The sequence below is a fragment of the Salvia miltiorrhiza genome, chromosome 4, assembly GCF_028751815.1.
Source record: "Salvia miltiorrhiza cultivar Shanhuang (shh) chromosome 4, IMPLAD_Smil_shh, whole genome shotgun sequence".
NCBI lineage: Eukaryota > Viridiplantae > Streptophyta > Magnoliopsida > Lamiales > Lamiaceae > Salvia > Salvia miltiorrhiza.
The window spans coordinates 5728406-5747022 of NC_080390.1; the positions used below are offsets into that span (position 1 = coordinate 5728406).

Genomic DNA, 18617 nt, shown 5'->3' on the forward strand with positions numbered 1-18617 from the left:
GAATGAACAATTAATTATGTTATTGAACTTTAAAATTAATTTTCTAATTGGATATTGAGTTTTTTGTTTGAGTTGCAATGTTTAATTAAGATACAATTGAATTAAATGAAAGAGAGACAATGCATGCATATATTTTAGGAATGCAGCGGCGAGCCGGAGTAATGCGAGTAGATTTTGGGTTGATGGCTAATAAGATGTGGGAAAGTATTCAAAGATTGGGAAAGAATAGTGCAGTTGAGCTAATGAAAAAGCCAGCGATTCTTCATGATGCAGCGCAAGTAGGGAACGTGGAGTTTATAACTCTGCTCACTCACACTTACCCTGAGCTTGCATGGCACATCAACAGTGAAGGATATACCATATTTCACATCGCCATTAGGTACCGACAAGAGACCTTGTTCGGTCTGATTGAAGAGACGGGAGCAAGGAAAGATTTCATCGCAGTCTCACAAGATGAGAGGGGCAACAACATTTTGCATTTAGCTGCCAAACTAGGGTTACTAGACCCGGGGGTCCGGTAGCTTCCAACTTTTCGATTGCATATGGAAATGATGTGGTTTAAGGTAGGAATAATTACCTAAAAGATCATTAATTGGAGTTAATTAATTTATGTATTTATATGCATGCTTATGTTATGCACGTATAGGAAGTGAAGGCAATTGTACCGCCATTCTGTTTGGAGATGAGAAATAAGGACGGACACACTGAGTGAATTATTTGATAAGGAGCACAAGAGCTTGATGGAAAAGAGCGCAACATGGATTAGGAATACGACAGATTCTTGGTTGCTCATATCGACTTTGGTATTTTCTGTAGTGTTCGCTTCTGCTTTTGCTATGCCAGGAGAATACAATCAAAATACGGGGATTCCCATACTCTTCAAGTCAGAGGCGTTCACGTATTTCATCTATTTCGAAGCATTAGCTATGTTTTTCTCAGCATTCTCTGTCCTTCAGTTCTCACGCACCATGATGGCGAGCGACCAAGTCCTCCTGGACCTGCTACCAGCTATGAGAAATGGCCTAGCGTGCCTCTCCCTTTCCGTCTTCAGTGCCATCTCTGTTTTCATGTCTGCATATTTTCTGGTCTATCTTGAGGAAAGGACACCATTGGTCACGTCCCTTGTTATTATTCTTTATATTATCCTTACATTTGCAATTTTTATCCAGATGTGTTCATTTCACTTTGTCATTTCGTGGTATTCGTACCCAAAGCGGAAACGTCACTCTCTTTTCAAGAGACATGCTTACAAGGCCAGCTGGAGACACCAGACGACGCACAAGGTGTTCGGTTTTTATTAAGAATTTCGTCTTCTTGCGAGAATGTGAATTGTTAATGCTTGATCCTCCTATTCCTGCGGGAAACGGATAGGTTATGCTTTCAAGAATTACATGTTTGAATGTTGATATTATGTTGTGATGTTGTTTCACTTGGTTCAATAATATTTCAATGAGTGGTCTTACGTGCATCCGGTCGCAGCCCATCCCCTTTTTAATTATTTGTCAGTATGCTTTCCCGTGTGATCCACGATACACAAACCACAATATATTATTTATTTTTAAAATTTTAAATTAGTAGTATATGTGAAAATGTCAATATTTATGAGTTAGATTAATTGGTAATAACCAAATTATATAACTTTAAATATTAGTAGTATTTATGTCACAGCCCGCCCTAACTATGGATAGTTAGGCCGAGTGATCCACGACTAGGGATGGGGTTAAAGAAGAAGGGGAAGAAAAGGGGCGTCATTTATAGCCGTAAAACTTACTCATCTTAATAAAACTCGTCATTTTTATTCATTAATACTCAATTGAAAACAGTCTATGAAAGACAGCATAAAACTTAATTAATATCATTAATCAAGTTATACATCGTATGAAACCATTCTCTTAAGACTCAAAGTATGACATAACATACTATAACATCAACAACATCTTGCAGCGGAAAGTAGCTAGACATATGTATGAAGACATATTCTAGACAGGTTAACTATTTATTAACAACCCTGGAGACTCCGCTCATTGCAGCACCATCATCACATCAGCTCAACCTGCACATTTAGAAAACATATGCAGGGCTGAGTACAAAAGCACTCAGTGGGCACGTATGCCTAGGTATAAAAATACATGCTTCAAAACTGTAAATTGTCATGCCATCATAAACAGTACAGCAAGGGAGTTTTTCGCTAAAAAGGCCCAAGCTTACTAAGTTCATTTGTGATTCTTAAAGTTCGTCTGATCAGACTAAGTTCTTTTGTAATCTATCATATCTGGAACTGTGTGCCGGAGAGGTGGCCACCTCTCACGGTCACTTGACCGGCCAACCCGCTAGATGACTCACGGTCACTGGTGTACACTAGCCCTGGCAGGATAGCTATCAACTGCTCAGGACCCGAATTCGATTGCATCATTGGCAAAGTCAAAGCAGATAGATATCATACTAAAATTTAAACATTTTATGGCAAGACAACAGTTGTAATATTTTCCAGTTCAAAGATTTGCAACGAAATAACTTGTTCAAAGGTAGCATTAAACTCGTTTGATAGATATATAAAACTGAAATTAACAGTTAAATCATCTCATGCATTCATTCGTATAAGAGGCCTACGACACGCAGGGGATCTCTATATACGTATAGTAAAAGTAATGCCCACCTCGTTGTGTCTCTGTATCAATGAGTAACGTCACTCTCTCCCTCAAGTCGTTACTTCCCAAAAGGACCTTCATCGTTATGAAGAATTGGTGAGAAGTTATAAAAGAAACCTCGATTAATAATCTAATCTCTTTTATGAAACATTAGTATCTCTAATGTTCATCTCTCTTGATTGTTAATCAATATAACAATTATTATCTCTCGTCATTACTCATTAATTATAACATCCTTATGTTATAATTAGCAGCGCTTCAATTAAAAGAAATATTTAACACATCGAAAAGTCCACTTTCTTAGCAGATCTATTCGCTCTCATCTCGTCTAATTAACCAATTAGAAAGTTAAACTTTCCATTAGGTATGTATTTGAGTCACAGGTCAACAAGAATTGACTATGCTCAAATTCTAATTTCACTAAAAATTTCGACATGACCTATTCATATATAATGTCATCCACGAGATTTCAACGCGTGAATCTCACTACGTGAACTCGTCTCTCGACTCAAAACTTAACATCTTGACATCTTTTCAACGCAAACCAAACAATTCAAAATCATCAAAACTCTTTATCAGTAAACTATCATTTATACTCGACACCAATTGTTCGAGTGTCAGATACCAACATTTATGTGCGTTAATCATAACTCTCACAACTCACACCATTTAGTCATATCGTATCATCCATCAAAACAAATATAATCAAGTTGTTTTCTAGAAAGTTTTGCTGTTTTTGTGTCATCTTTAAAAATTCATAACAACCAACTCAATCATCATAAACTCTCATACCAATTGATCTCAAAAACTCCATGAAGTGTAGTTCACTCTAAAAATGGTAGTTAACCAAAAAGGTTAAAGGTTTTTTGGAGATATTGCTCTTTTAGTGCAGGCTGTCAAAGATTGACAGTTTCTGCCAATTTTGTTTAGGCCATTAGAAACCAAAGCAAACCTTAATAAAATTCCATCAAATTTAATCAGCCAAAACTAAAGGTATCCTTGAAGATTTGGTTAAAATTTCACAAGAGAAAACGTTCATATGATCTGCCAAATAAACAATGAAACTCATACACTTTTACTGTTGGAAAAATATGACAGCAGAACAGGGCATTTTTGAAATAATAAACTGCTCTGTTTCAGAGGTCATAAAAATCGAAATCTTATGTTTTTAGAAAAGTATTGAAGTCTAGTTTCGTTTAAAAAAAACGGTGATGCAAAATCCTTCATGGATTAATAGATATAAACGTTTTTGTGAAGTCTACCAACAGTTGACAGATTCTGTCAAGGATTTTTTCAAAATATCTTTAAAATACCAAACATCATCCAAAAGACATGAAATTTTGCAGCGACGAAATACACATATCATAGATAAACATACTAAAATTTCAGAGCCATCAAGCAATGAAAACTCATCGAAACATAAGCTTGAAACTGCTGTAAAATTTTGACAGAATTCCAGTTTTAATTTCGTTCAACAATTATCATCCATAAATTGTAAATCAATTAGCATGCTCATGTGATATCGTAGAACACATATACGCAATAATATTCATTATGCAACGTCCCAAACTTCACGAATTTAAATAATCATACTCTAAAAACTTATACAATTTTCGTGCTTGGAAAAATACGAATTTAATATATATCGATTCTAGCATACCCTTAAGCACAAATATCAAGTCAAAACGATCAAACAAAAATCGAAAGACAAGCTAATATGTGAAAAACGGGGCTGCCCTCATGGGTTTCATAGCTACGGTTCGTTCCGTTCTTACTCCCTTCATTAAACATGCTCAACATCTACCCAAGAACAACATACTAAAATTTCACGACGATCCGACGTCGTTTCAAAATAAAGTCGAGAATCGACGTTTTTCGACGTCGACGAAAATCGAAAAGAAAACCATCAAAACGTAGGTAGAGATCTTACCTACTTAGATACGTGATCGAAAAGATGATCGGCGCTCGTCTCGGTGCTCAAATCGGAGGTCAAAAGCTTAAATGGTATTAACGTTGAATATAGTGTGTGTTTTGGGTGTTGTGTGTGTGAGTTTGTGTGTTGTGCGTGAGTTTAGAGTGTTTGGTTGTAGCAGCCAACACTTTAATAGGGAAAGGGGCTTTGGGAGGTTTGGGGGTGGTTAGGGGTAGGGTAGGTTAGATATTTAAGATATTAACCCGTTAGTCGTTAAATATCTCGTCTCGTCTCATTTTAACAACTAACAACCCATACTCTTTGTTACTCGCCCTCTCAACCTCTACTCACTTTCATTGCACTCGTAATTCTATATAAATATAGAAAACACAAGCTCGTTCTCGAAATTCTGATAAACGAGCTCATTTCGTTTATCGAGAAATCCCGATTTACTATTCACTCGTCGTCCAAAAATAAAAACTTTCATTATTGGACTCGTATCGAAAAACTAAGAATATTTCTCGACGACGTACACGTAAGATTTTGAAAGTCGACAAAAAGACGAAATAGCAGTATTTTACTATTCATCGTCAAAAAGTCAAAATTTTGAAAAACGTCTTAACGGACTCAGATCTCACTTCCGAGTTCATCGTTCTCATTCAAATAATTATCTCGAATTATTCAAATACTCAAACTCAAATACGGATATAAAATCTCACATCATTCTCACATCATCGAAAGAACATCTCAACATCTTAAAAAAAATAACAAGAAAACTTCATATAACTCCTCATCTCTTTATAAAGTAAATCAAACAAGGGATCTAAACCCTAATTACTCAAACTCAAGCAATTAACACGTCATCAAAAGCCCGGGTATTACAATTTAATTTTAAATATTGTCTAATAACAATGTTATCAACTAATACCCCTACACTAAAATTGTTGGGATCGTGATGCAAAAGGCGTCGTTCATATAATACGTGGAAAATTCTTATATACATATATATGTATTTCCAATTTCCATACATGGATTTATACTTTATAGTGACAATAACAACTCAAAATAATAGCAACAACAAAATCATCAAGTCAATAAATACAATTGCCCATACTACCAAGTAATGTAACTGCCTTTTTCTCCTTAAGAAACTGCGTCAACGTGGGGGTGGAAGCCCAACCAGTATATGGCCGATAATTACATGCCAAAACAGCCGTTGACAACAGCAACTCAGCAAGTATCAAAACCCATGTTAGTTTGCAACTAAAATTTCAGAATAGTAATTATCAACTGCAAACTGCGAGGTTTTGGATCAGACGACGCAACGATAAGATACTAGAGAATGAGGAATGCCATCAGCATAAGACACCTTCACCACTTGCCCTTTCTCTAAACCATAGTACCTTGCAATTGCATCACTTTCAAGCATCATAGGAAGCTGCCAAACACACCAACACTAACCAGTTATCCACCATGATAAACTCACATATACAGTTATGTATAAACATTCATCATAACATGTACACTCAGTTGATCATCATATAAAACTTGTTATGTTAATAAATATCGTAGCCATTTCTTGATGTGCAATTTTTTAACACCCTTGAGGCATATTGGGGATAGTCCTAAATTGACATTGGACAAAAGATAGACCGCACCTAAGCGAGCAACACAGCTTCACTAATCACTATACTTTCAAAGCAGGCTTCATCTCTCAAAAACTGTCAATGATAATCAAGCCCAAGAAAACTTAGAATGCTTGCAAGTGTGTATCTTCTCCCTAAGTTGTAAACCAGCAAAAGTATTTTGAACTCCATGTCTTGATTGGCTTTATGCGTATCAAAATAGCCATGGAATTACCAAAATCCAAGATATACCTGCTTGTCTTCAATCTCATATACCTTCAAAAGCTTATCCTTCTCCTCAACAGACAGAATCTCATATTTCGGCTCCAGAAAATGCTTTGAGATGTTAACCAACAAATCAGTAATCTGAAAAGGGGCAATGAATCACATGACATTAGATAAACAAATCTCAAACACAATTAGCTTGAGCTGCAAATTGGAAGCATTTATCAATCATATATCTTATCAACATTGCATGATGTCACCGGTGTACCTATTTGTGCCTTAAAACCATACTCAAAACCATAGTACATAGTTGCAGTTAAGTTAACTAACCAGAAACGTTTCCACTTTCACTGGATACTCGTCCAACACCTTTTGAGCATGGGAATTCATCTTGGTTTGAACAATTAGTATCACCTTGTCCAGCATTTCTTTGTTCACAATCTGACTCAATATACCTACGGCATGTTGTTTTCTCGTCTGAAAACCTTCACAGAATATGGCCAGAATCTAGAGAAAGAAACCACACAAGGAAAAAGCTTAATGCATATACACCACACAAGAAAAGAAGCTAGTTACGAAAGCAAGCTACTCAGAGAGCTCACTAATTTGCAATCACTTACTGACAAAAATTACCAGATTATGAAACATACAAATATCTTATTTTTTAAATGTGCTTTCCATTTGAGTGCTTAAAGCTTATTACCATCCTAAACATTGTTTGATAGGACCTTGAAATTTTTAGAAGAGGCCTTCTAAATGCAAAAACATACAAAGTACTAATTTCTTATCACTGGATCTTTGTCTAGAAGCTTCGATTTGAGACCCTGCCATTTTATTTTATTTTAAGAGTTTTTAGATCACCAATTCCTTTGGCTTCACCCTTTTCCCTCTCAAAATCATGGCTGTGTATAATAAACGTGAAATACAACGGAACCCTAGACCTTAAGCATCATCACAACAGATTTCAACCAAAACACAAAGCATCATTACAAACCTAAGAACCACAACTTTTTTAAAAAATTACAAAATCATAACTCTAGCTTTAAAACGAAATAAGTAAAATCATAGACCAAAAACACATTCATAACTTCTTCTTTTTTCGTAAAATACAGAAAGCAGCACAGACAAATATTGTGAAATAAACCTAAGAAAGTAATATACCTTTCTGGAAGGATGAGAGGCACGGTGAGCGGTGATGCGCAGGCGGTCGGCCTCCGGATGGTCGCCGAACTCGGCGCGGAAGTCGGCGAGGGAGCGGCGGAGTTGCGCGTCCATGTCGGGCACTTGGTAGCCTCTGTCGCTCAGCATTTCCATGATAGTCCGCCGCGCCAGGTAGTAGCGGCGGCTCTCTAGGCTGCCGTTCTCCACCAAACTTTTTATGCACACTTTCTGCATTTTGCTCGATTTCTCTCTCTTTCTTTCTCACTCTATGTGTGTGTGTGCGCAGAAGAAGGAAGTAATAAAAGAGAAGGTACAGTAGAGAGAGATACGGTAGATCAACGTCGGGGCTGCGGAATATGTCGTTTCAGCTTTCCGTATAAAAATTTGTTGCGTGAGTTTTTTTTTTTGGCGGTAAGCAAATGCTAACAGATTAAGCCATCTCGAGATTTGATAGTGTGAATCTACCTATATGGCTATAATATTAAAAATAAATTTTTTAATTTGAAATCAATTTCGAAATCGAGTGGTAATTTTATGTTATACTATTAAAATTGAAGATTTATTTGTAAAAGTAACATTATTTGTACAAAATTTGTTCGGATAAAAAAATATTAATTTTTTTAAGAAATTAATTTATTTAAATTTTTTTGTTCAAGGTTAAAAAGGATTTAGTTAGTTTTATTGTTTTGTCCATATTATGGTTTTTTTATATAAAAAAATTCAAAAACATTTTGATTTTTTTTTTGTACTTTAAAAATAATAAAAATAAAAAATTACAAAAAATTATAATATGGAGAAAACAATGAAACTAGCTATTTTTTTTTTAACCAAAATTTAATCATATTTTTTCCGGACAAATTTTGTCCATATAAGTGGATACCATAATATTCCACTGTCTTCTAGACCTCCCTTAACTCAGCTAAGCTAGATGAATTTGGTTGAATTTCTTTAAATGTTGGAGTAAGGACGGCTCCTTCTTCATGAGTATCCATTAATTATGAGGTGGATGGATACTTGTTTGGATTCGTCTCATTGCCGTTTGGAACTTGGCAATCTCTAGAATATGTACTTGATAATATTCAATATTCATGATAATTTCACGAATATTTTCTATGCCTTCTCCTCGACGAACATGTCCTTCAAGGCATCGTTCGCACCAGTGGCGGATTCAGGGGTCCCAATTTTTGAGTGTTTTTTTTTAATATAGAAATTTATTTTACTTTATATATCTATATATATGTGTATATATATAAATAAGAAATAGAAGAAAAATATAATACATTATTTATAGTATATCCAACTATCCATATTAATTTTTGAAATTGTACATTGATTTGTTACATTTATGTTATTTTTATCCTATTTTTTTTCTTATTTAATTTTTAATGTTGAATTTGAGTCCATTCTAAAGTTAAAAGTAAAATTACTAATTATTAACAATGAAAATTAGTTTATTTGTTTAGAAAACGAAATATATTTTTTTAAAAGAATGCATAAAAGTATTGTTTTGTATACTTTCAATCTACTTGATGTTGAATTAATTGAATTACAAACAATTATCTATTATATTAAGTGATTGTTACAAAAATACATGAAAATGAAGTGTACGGAATGTTAAAAAAAATTGCTTCGGGGGCTCCCGCCCCGAACCCCCGTGTAAATGTCTACATACGTCGTAGATCAATAAATTCAGCCCCCTCTAACCTCAAATCCTGGATCCGCCCCTGGTTCGCACTATATGAGATTGTCTTGTAGTCCATCTCTCTTATCCTTCATCTCTTTGAGATTAATCATGTATACATTGCATCTCGAACAATTGTTCGAATCTATAATTTCCTTAAGAGTCTCCTCCTCGTGGGGTTAATCAATTAATAAATTAAATATTTTATAATACCTCAATAAAAACATGTTCTAATATCATTTTAAACAAGGGCGTGGGCTTTTGTGCAATTTTTTTTTTTGTAAAGACAATTTTTAAGTATTCAAGAATTGAACAATGTTAAATTTGGAGAGTCAATTGAAATTCATACTCCCTCCGTCCACGAAATAAACTCCCAGTTGGGGTTCGGCACGGAGACTGAGAAAGCTGAAAAATGTGGTGTAAAAGACTAAAAGGGTAGTGTTTATGTATTGTGATTACTTTTACTAATCTTTAACTAACAATTTGATAATAATAATAATAATAATAATAATAATAATAATAATAATAATAATAATAACAACAATAACAATAAAGATAATAATAATAATAATAATAATAATAATAATAATAATAATAATAATAAAAACAATAGTAATAATAATAATAATAATAATAATAATAATAATAATAATAATAATAATAATAATAATAATAATAATTAGTTTAGGGGAGACTAATTACATAAGTAATGGTGGAATAAAGTGGGCACAATAGATAAAAGTGTAGTAAATTTAAAAGCAATGGATGGTATAATTGTCCAAAAAACAGAGTAGGAGTTTATTTCGTGGACAAATAAGGGCAAGTAAGAGTTTATTTCGTGGACGGAGGGAATATATTTTATTGAATTTTTCTAAGTTGTTAAAAATACGCTAAAAACTACTCCAATCTAACATGCCACTTTAAGAAATCCTAAACTAACCAAATATCATTATTGAAAAAGAAAAAAAGAAAAAAAATCAATACTTCTCGAAAAAGCTCTGCAATATCTGCATATTCTAAATTTGAAGTCTCTCTATACATATCTGTTTATGCAATTTCTCCAAAAACATCATTACAGTGTCGCATCATAAAAGAGCCACGAGAACTGTCATGAATATAAGTTTCAAAATGGAGGCCGTTATGAATGCACATACAAATAGCATTTTTAAACAAATCAGCTTTCAACTCTTGTTAAAATAGGAGACCAAAATCACCCAAAATTTTCACAGAAGAAGAAAAAGGCAAAGGCATGTTGATGTTCATACGCAAATAAACTCACTCAGTTACAGAGACAAGTAAGAAGGCATGTTTTGCTCCTCGCCTTGTGTTACTACACCATCAAGAAATGAGCCTACATATGCGAAACTTCGACGTGTCACTCTGTCTTCGGCGACTCACTTCATCACAGCAAAGCATGACCCATTAATTCTCAGGGGTATTTACTCCTCCCCTATTGAATCAGTTGTTTCCGTCAAAGAATCTACTACAAGATCAACCCTTTTCCCATCTTTGCTTGAATTTGATACTTCCCCTGATCTGCTAAGTTTTAGATTCCACTGGAAAAATAGAATAGGATCAGTGAAGAAGATGAAGGATGTGCAGCACACAATATATGAATCACAGCATCTTTTTTTACCATCACTTCAGCTACAAAAATTAGTTGGCGTCGGATCTAAGACTTACCAACATGTTTCATAACATAGTTAGCAAAAGGTGATCTTCAAGAAGCTGATTTCCGTCGCACTACTAAATCGTCGGGAGAGTAAAAATCAGCAATGAGCCGGTATATATATGAAGGATTGTGACCACCACTGTATAAAAAAGAATTCGTTAGTGAGAATGTCTAGCACTGAGAATTTTATAATGTAACAAGATGAGAAGGGCATATAACTCATAAACATTAAACCTTTGTCACATGATATACATGAATCCTATTGTAAAACCAGTTTGACTTGAAGCATTACCATCCATTTATTAATTTTTCAAATTGAATAAGTTAAAGATTCCAGATTTGTAACCATGTTGTTGAACTTCATCCGAGATGAACTTACGTGTCGGTAATAAACAGGCTAACAAGATCCGGTGGCACATAATCAAATGCAGGATTCACGACATGAATAAGAGATGAACCATTGCCAATCCCAAAATCCAAACAATCTGAGAATTCTCCAAAGTCCAGCAACTCAGATGGAGACTTTAGTTCATTCAGTAGGACCTCTGGGTTGTGAGGGTATAGAGGGCACAACTGTATAATTAGGCAAAAACAATTAGCAAGGTAGCAAACACTACATGTCAACAACATCAAGTGATATTATAAAGCAGAAATATCAATCATCAACCAGATTTTGATTTTGATTATAATTATTGACATTCAATTATTAGATGTTGATTCGGGAATCACGGAGCTAAACAAAAATGAAAAGAGGAAGCAAGCACCTACTACACAGTACCCATGAAGATTTCAAGATTCAAGGAAGTACGAGGAACGTGGAAATTTCCTCCCAGTGGTCACTCGATTTATCACAATTTAGGGTCACCCAAATTCCCATCTATCTACCAGAAAATTTCCTAGTTGTTGATCAACAAGATTTAGATTTAGAATGATGTCGATCCAGCTCTAACTCTTGCAAAGTAGTAATTCTAGAGCTGGCTACAGCAAGAGTATGGTGAGCAATTCCTAAGATCAGACCTTTCCAATAATTTTGTGTCTGACATCATACCTTGCCTTATGGTCAAATACTAATCAAAAATCTTGTATCCATTACACGGCAAAATAGATACAATTACTGAAAATCCTACACAGCAGCAAGGGAAAGAACAAATCATAGAGAATAGAGATAGAGCCCTACAACACAATACCTTATGAACTCCAGCGAGTACAACAAAAGGAACGGCATGCCTTTTAGCCGCTAGGGAAACCATATTCAACCCCACAGGAGCTATAACACCACCATTAGCCATGACTGCATGTGCTCCCACTATAACCTTTAAATGAAAGTTTTCCAATCAAATGCAAAATAATGAGAACATAAAAAGTTCAATGCAATCATCATATGTACCATATTGACACGGGAAATCATGGCAAAAACCGCAGAATCGGTAATAACAGTAGTTTGTAAACCCCTGGCAGCCAGTTCTTTTGCAAAAGCATGCCCCTGATATCTGATTACATAACAAACATCAATAAACATAAACAAAAATGATATTTGCAGAGACACTCTTCATTTAATCGCCCAAGTGAAAAACTATTGCAAGGGAAGTAAATTATTCAAGCATTCAACCTTGGAGCACCTTCGGCAACAAATACACGGAATGACCTCTTTTTTTCTTTTGCAGCAAGTAGAAACTCTTTTACTGTCTGTGAACTGCCAAGCGTCAAAATCACCTCACTGGAACATGAAAGAGGGAAATGATACTTGAGCAAATAGTAGTTCAAGTTATTAAATGCAACAACAAAACAATGTGGGAGAAAACAGAAAAGGTTAAGTAGCTGAGGAATTGTGATTGGCTAGTGCCTAGTGGCTACACACACACACACACACCTCATTATAAGGTAAAAAGACTAGGATTGACTAGACATGCATGTATGGATCCATGTTTTGTATAGGGTTTGCAAGGAAAAACCACGAAGCACAAAATTGTGAAGGGAAATGAAAAATCAAACGAATTGACCACGTCATTTATAAGAAATGGTAAGAGGTTGCACCATTAGTTTCTTTACATGGAGATTAACAACTACTATCTCAATTATAAGTTGTAATCGAGATTCACAACTACTATCTCAATTATAAGTTACATGGAGATTAACAACTACTATCTCAATTATAAGTTGCAATTGATTCATGCATAACCACTCATTATTATGACATAATAAGAGTTTTGGGTCCGTTGGTTTCTCTTTTTAAAGATTAGCTACCACTGTCAATATTAGCTTATTTTGATTCATAACGCTCAATAATTTTCACTTTTCCCCTTCAAGTCATAACTTCATACAATGACTTATGCTTAGAAACTACAATCTCTTGAACTGCATTTGTGGCATAGTTATGAATCGCGCAGGTAGCGCGCGCGATCGCGCGTCGCGCACCTCCATCGCGCCGCACCGCTATAACTTGGCTCCTTCCCGGTAGCGCGCGCTATTCGCGCATCGCGCAGGTCGCGCATCGCGCCGGTAGCGCGCGCGATTGAACTTAATCCTTGAAATCAGTCAATTGCATGCATGGGCCTCACTTTTATTGCATGGGCTTTTCTTAATTAGGCTTAATTAGGGTTATATTTTATTAGGGTGCAGAATTTTGAACGGCAGTCTGCCTCTCTCTCTTAATTTTATTCGTGCAGAATTTTGAACGGCAGTCTGAACTTAAGTTTTATTCTATATACTTAATTACTTAAGAGTCTTTAGACATTCCAACTCAGAAGATTTATTTTATTATGATTTTACTATGATTATGATATATGATTATGATTATGATATAGTTTTATTCTGAACTAGACATATTATGCATGGTTTTACTATGATTATGATATATATTATGTTTTTATCTATTTCTGCGCGATATATTCAAATAGCGCGCGATTCGCGATGCGCGATCACCCTAGGACAGGTTTGCGCGATTAATAACTATGATTTGTGGCTTAAAGAACTGGCAATTGAACTGTCATGAGTAGGGCCACAGAAACACTAATCTAATGACTTCTCTAGTCCTGGATTTAGTTCAAGTTCATAATCATGATCAGTTGATTACAAAAGAAACAGAATGGACAATGTCTCTATTTGAAGACTCAAGCACTTGATCTTCAACCTAGTATTAAATAAGAATATTAAGCCAAATCATATTTTTAAACCAGTTAATGAAGAAGAGGAAATGTCAACTCCACATGAGTGAGCAAGATGAGGAGACTAGTTAATAAAAGTAAGGTGAGTCCAATTCTTGTTCATGACAGCACACAGAAAATACTTCCTCGGATATTTCAAGTTAATATATTAATTATGCACCGGATCTGATTGTTTATCACAAACAAGATGAAGCATTTAAAGGTGTCACAAAATAACTATTCCAGGCCCCCAACTAATACCATGGAATAAAGTAACATGCAAACATATGATGGTAGTGATTGTATAGGGATATGAAAATGCGTACTTATGATGTATATGTTCCACTGCTTGTTCAGCAATCTGTTCATGGCAAGTGGAAATTTCTTGAATCAGTTCATTAACCGCCTCTATGACATTGTGTTTCAGTTTCCGTGTCATTGAATTTTTATCAGCAGCTGGAAGGAAGAAACAATAAATAAGACCTCTGAACTTAGAAAATGATACCCTTCAAAGAGTATAAAAATTGGGATTATTCATTTGAAACTTACGACATAACTGAAACTGCCTTCTTACCATATATTAGACATAATTAAGCAGTTTAAAAATATAAGGCCCATTCTTTGATTCCAGATTTATATATTTAAAAGAAGGATCACATTTCTTGCAAATTAATATAGACTCTTATAAAATCAGAGTGAAAGAATATACATTTGCTTTTTCCTTCAGAGTCGCCCCCAGAAGAAGAGGTATGAGGAACAGCTGCTGAATGAGGTATGTCCTCAAGTAGAGTCTGCAATGAAGGTGGCCTTAAAGCATTTCTTGCAGCAGCAGCTACAGCTGTAGCTGAAAGAACTGGATGATCATATTCCTCGTTGCCGTCCTCATCATCGCTTTCAGATGCCAAACTCAACCCACCAACAGCAGCATTTGTAAGAGAAAGATCTTCTTCGCGTATGATATGTAGAACACGGCGGACAACATTCCCAACAGCCAACTCTGCAACCAAAATTGCTCATCACCATCAAGCTACAAAAACTGGAAGTATTCAGACGGAGATAAGAATTGCTTGATGTTGGAATAGCCAAATAGAGCTTTCCATGTGATCCACAGGGAACAAACTGCTTGGAGCTCAAATAGCCAAATAGATGTTATTATGTAATCTACATGCAATGGTAGCAACTGCTTGTTGTTTATTATGCAATCCACAAGAACTGCTTGAATAGCCAAACGATGATCTACGTGCAACTTGCAAGTAACAACAAGCATTCGTGTCGAGGAAAGAGGACCTCCTAGACCAGTATTTTACTCTCAAGGTCAAGGATACTACCTTGTAGATAAATGCAGCCTACTACTTATCAACTCCTATAATCTCCAAAGATCTAAACTAAAATAACTCACGTTTATCTGACAAGAGTAATTCTGAAGTTCTAAAGGGCCCCTGATTCTGGTATTATTGTTGACAAGTGATTAGATTGGAAGATAACACAAAAATATATCATAATCAGCCGCCATAGATAGGTATCTGCATATCCAGTTGATCCTATGAGATTTAATTTATACTAGTCGCACTATAAGATATTCATAGCTCCCAGCCCTAAATATAATGGAAGCACTTCCAATGCAGTTTGATTGAATTGATTGAGCAAAAACCTAAAAAAAGATAATAGTACTAAAATCTCACAAAATCAAAGAGCCAAGAAATCCTACTAAACGAGCCTAGCTATTGCTAGCATTCAATCAACATTCTTACAACCACTATTATTTCATATCTGAAATTGGTCACTAGAATGCTCGTTCAGAAAGATAACAAAACAATTAACATTCTCCTTGATAATCTTAATATAACTTCTTCAACTCCTCAAATCATACGAACTTATTCCTTTTCGATAAAGTTTACAATTGATGGAATAAAGCTGTATTCCCAGGAAGCAGGCATCATGTGACCATAACAATTGACTCAAAATAAAATAAAAAAACTTACAAAATTACAAACACTGGTCCCAAATAATATATGGGGAGGGGGGCCAAAAGCAAGAACTCAACAGACAAATTTGTCAAGTAGTAAAATGAATTAGACTTAATTAATCGAACAAGGAGAGTTAGCATACCAACAGGTTTAGCAGCAATGAGTTTCTCCCCGACCACCTTGACGGCGTCAATGAGAGCCCCAGCTTGGTTACTGTGCGGCAGCCTCTGTTGAGATATGAAGGAACGGAGCAATTCCGCCGTCAGCTTCGCCGTCGTCTTCGACCCCTCGATTTGGCTGCAATTATCAGCGGGCACACAAATCGAACAACAAATTAAACAAAAGAAGGGTATTGTATCGGGAGAAACATTCGAATTTTATCTAGTTTTCATCAATACCGTTTGTTGAGCTTGATTACGAACTCATTCACGAAGGAATGCACGTCCGGCATGATTCTATCGGGTAAGATAAAAGAAAAAAATTGATGTAGTTTGTGAATTAGGGGATAATTGGGGTTTAAGGAATTGAATCAAAGACTTGCGTCGATTTTACGTACGGATATGAGGGCTCAGCTCCGCGGGGGAGTGTTGAAGAAGAAGGTGGTGCTGTCAATGTATGAGGTTTCACTTTCAAAGGGTTTACCGGTCGGGTCGGGTCGGGTACACCTTGCCCAGTTTGGAACCCGAAAGCATCCATTTCACCCATTTGGGTAATATCTGTACTATATTTAAAAGGTATAATTTTTAATTTAAAATTAATTTTAGATAAAATTGGTGAGAATTTTGTAAATAAAGACAATTTAAAGTTATAACTGATGTCAGGGACGGATCCATAATTAATTGTCATATCCGATCACCTACCCACCGTGGGCAAACATAACGTGTCCACCACTGATGTGGCAATTATAATTAGAGTAAGATAATTTTAATTAGGGTAAAATTTATTAATTCTCCTTCCTAATTAACATTGCCACATCAGTGGTGGACACATTATGTTTGCCCACGGTGGGTAGGTGATCGGTTCTGAATTAATTATTAGGAGGGCGGAATTTATTCAAGACAACTTCAAAAAATATCTACACAGGGGGTTCGGGAGCTGGAGCTCCAAACCAAAAAATTTTGATCATTTTTTATAATTCATTTTTATATCCAGATGGAATTTTAATAGACTTAGAATTAAAATCACTCACGCCAATGAGGTCTTGCTCTAGTGGCAAAGTTGAGGCACCCAAAGACTCTTCTTTGTGAGAGGTCTTGTGTTCAATCTTGCCTGCGTGCAGTGATTTTTTCCCACTTTAGGTGGTGTTGTATTCATGTCTGCTTGCGGTGTTGTATTGTTTGGTGTTGAGAGAAACACCCTGCGTGCGATGATTGTATTCATGTCTGCTTGCGGTGTTGTATTGTTTGGTGTTGAGAGAAACACCCTGCGTGCGATGATGTTTTTCCACAGTTTGGGTGGTGGTAAGGTCCCGCCTGCGTGCGGGTTGCATGATTGATTATATTCAAATTCCTCTTCTAGTTTCAAAAGAAGAAAAAAAAATTAGAATCAGTCACTTAATATAATAAGTAGTTGTTCGCAATTCCAATAATTCAATAGCAAGTGCATTAAAAGCATATAAAAACCTATTTTTATACAGCTTTTTAAAAAAAATGTTTCATTTTCTAAAAAAATAAACTAATTTCATTATAAATAGTTCATAATGTATTTTAACTCGAGGGTTAACTCAAATTGAACATTAAAAATTAACTAAGAAAATGAAATGTGACAAAAATAACACAAATTTAACAAAATAATACAACAAATCACTGTAAAAAGTCAAACTCTGTTTATATGAAAGTGAGGTTGAAGAGCATTATCGTCATATGAATATTATATGGTGAACTAATTCGCATAAACTCCAACTCAACAATCCGACGATCGAAAAAAATTAGTGGGGCCAAATTGCAAAAATTGGAAATGTAGTGATTTAATTCGTCACACTTCAAAAGCCACGTTAAAATTGCACTTTTGAAATAATTCGTGAGTTTATTTGCCAAAATCTCTTTTTTTATAAATGTGTTATTGTATTTTTATGATGGTGGATAGAAGGGTCATTTTTATTGGTACACCCTGAGCCCATTTTTTGTCAGAAATGGTGATGCTCGTTTATCTTGAATGGTATGCCTCATTTTATTTATCGTTTATGAGCTTAAGTCAATTACTCATTTCCCCTTACTTTTGCTTCTTCAATTTGCATCAATCTTGTTGCACCTTTATGGCTTTATCTATCAAAGAATAAGTTATTGCATCTTGATCTTTAACTAGGAATAAACTATTGCATTTTTATGTATTTTAGGTGGAAATGACATCTAGCACTTCCTCATCATCCCACACATAGCGTTGTACAACCTCAGCATCACCATAATGCTCTTCAACCTCACTTTCTTGCTCCATAGTTTGTCGAGCAGTACTTACCTGCTCTATGACCTCATCAATCTTTGGTCCTAGGTCCTATATTTATGCTCCAAGTCCAGGTCCAACTCCCTTATGATATGATCCTAGGCCTTTGGTGGTCCAACGTCTTAGGATGCTTCACCATCCAGG

General features: G+C 35.4%; 2 protein-coding genes and 1 long non-coding RNA gene across 3 annotated transcripts; all 3 read right to left on the reverse strand.

Moving 5' to 3' along the window:
- Positions 1 to 1827: 1827 nt before the first annotated feature.
- LOC131022399 (uncharacterized) lies at positions 1828 to 4710 on the reverse strand. The gene is made up of 3 exons (XR_009101263.1): positions 4579 to 4710; positions 2657 to 2723; positions 1828 to 2053 (listed from the first exon to the last, which is right to left on the reverse strand). It is a non-coding gene; the product is annotated as an uncharacterized LOC131022399 (long non-coding RNA).
- Positions 4711 to 5811: 1101 nt separating this feature from the next.
- Positions 5812 to 8007, reverse strand: LOC131022400 (DNA-directed RNA polymerase V subunit 5C-like). Its single transcript, XM_057951855.1, has 4 exons — positions 7572 to 8007; positions 6741 to 6917; positions 6438 to 6551; positions 5812 to 5998 (listed from the first exon to the last, which is right to left on the reverse strand). Exons 1-4 carry the CDS (start codon positions 7803 to 7805, stop codon positions 5873 to 5875), a joined length of 651 nt encoding a protein of 216 aa, XP_057807838.1. The 5' UTR covers positions 7806 to 8007; the 3' UTR covers positions 5812 to 5872.
- A 2407-nt stretch (positions 8008 to 10414) lies between these two features.
- LOC131022401 (uncharacterized) lies at positions 10415 to 16733 on the reverse strand. The gene is made up of 10 exons (XM_057951856.1): positions 16433 to 16733; positions 16177 to 16331; positions 14777 to 15064; positions 14394 to 14523; positions 12534 to 12641; positions 12312 to 12414; positions 12112 to 12237; positions 11304 to 11497; positions 10936 to 11063; positions 10415 to 10808 (listed from the first exon to the last, which is right to left on the reverse strand). Exons 1-9 carry the CDS (start codon positions 16483 to 16485, stop codon positions 10973 to 10975), a joined length of 1248 nt encoding a protein of 415 aa, XP_057807839.1. The 5' UTR covers positions 16486 to 16733; the 3' UTR covers positions 10415 to 10808; positions 10936 to 10972.
- Between the last annotated feature and the right edge of the window lie 1884 nt (positions 16734 to 18617).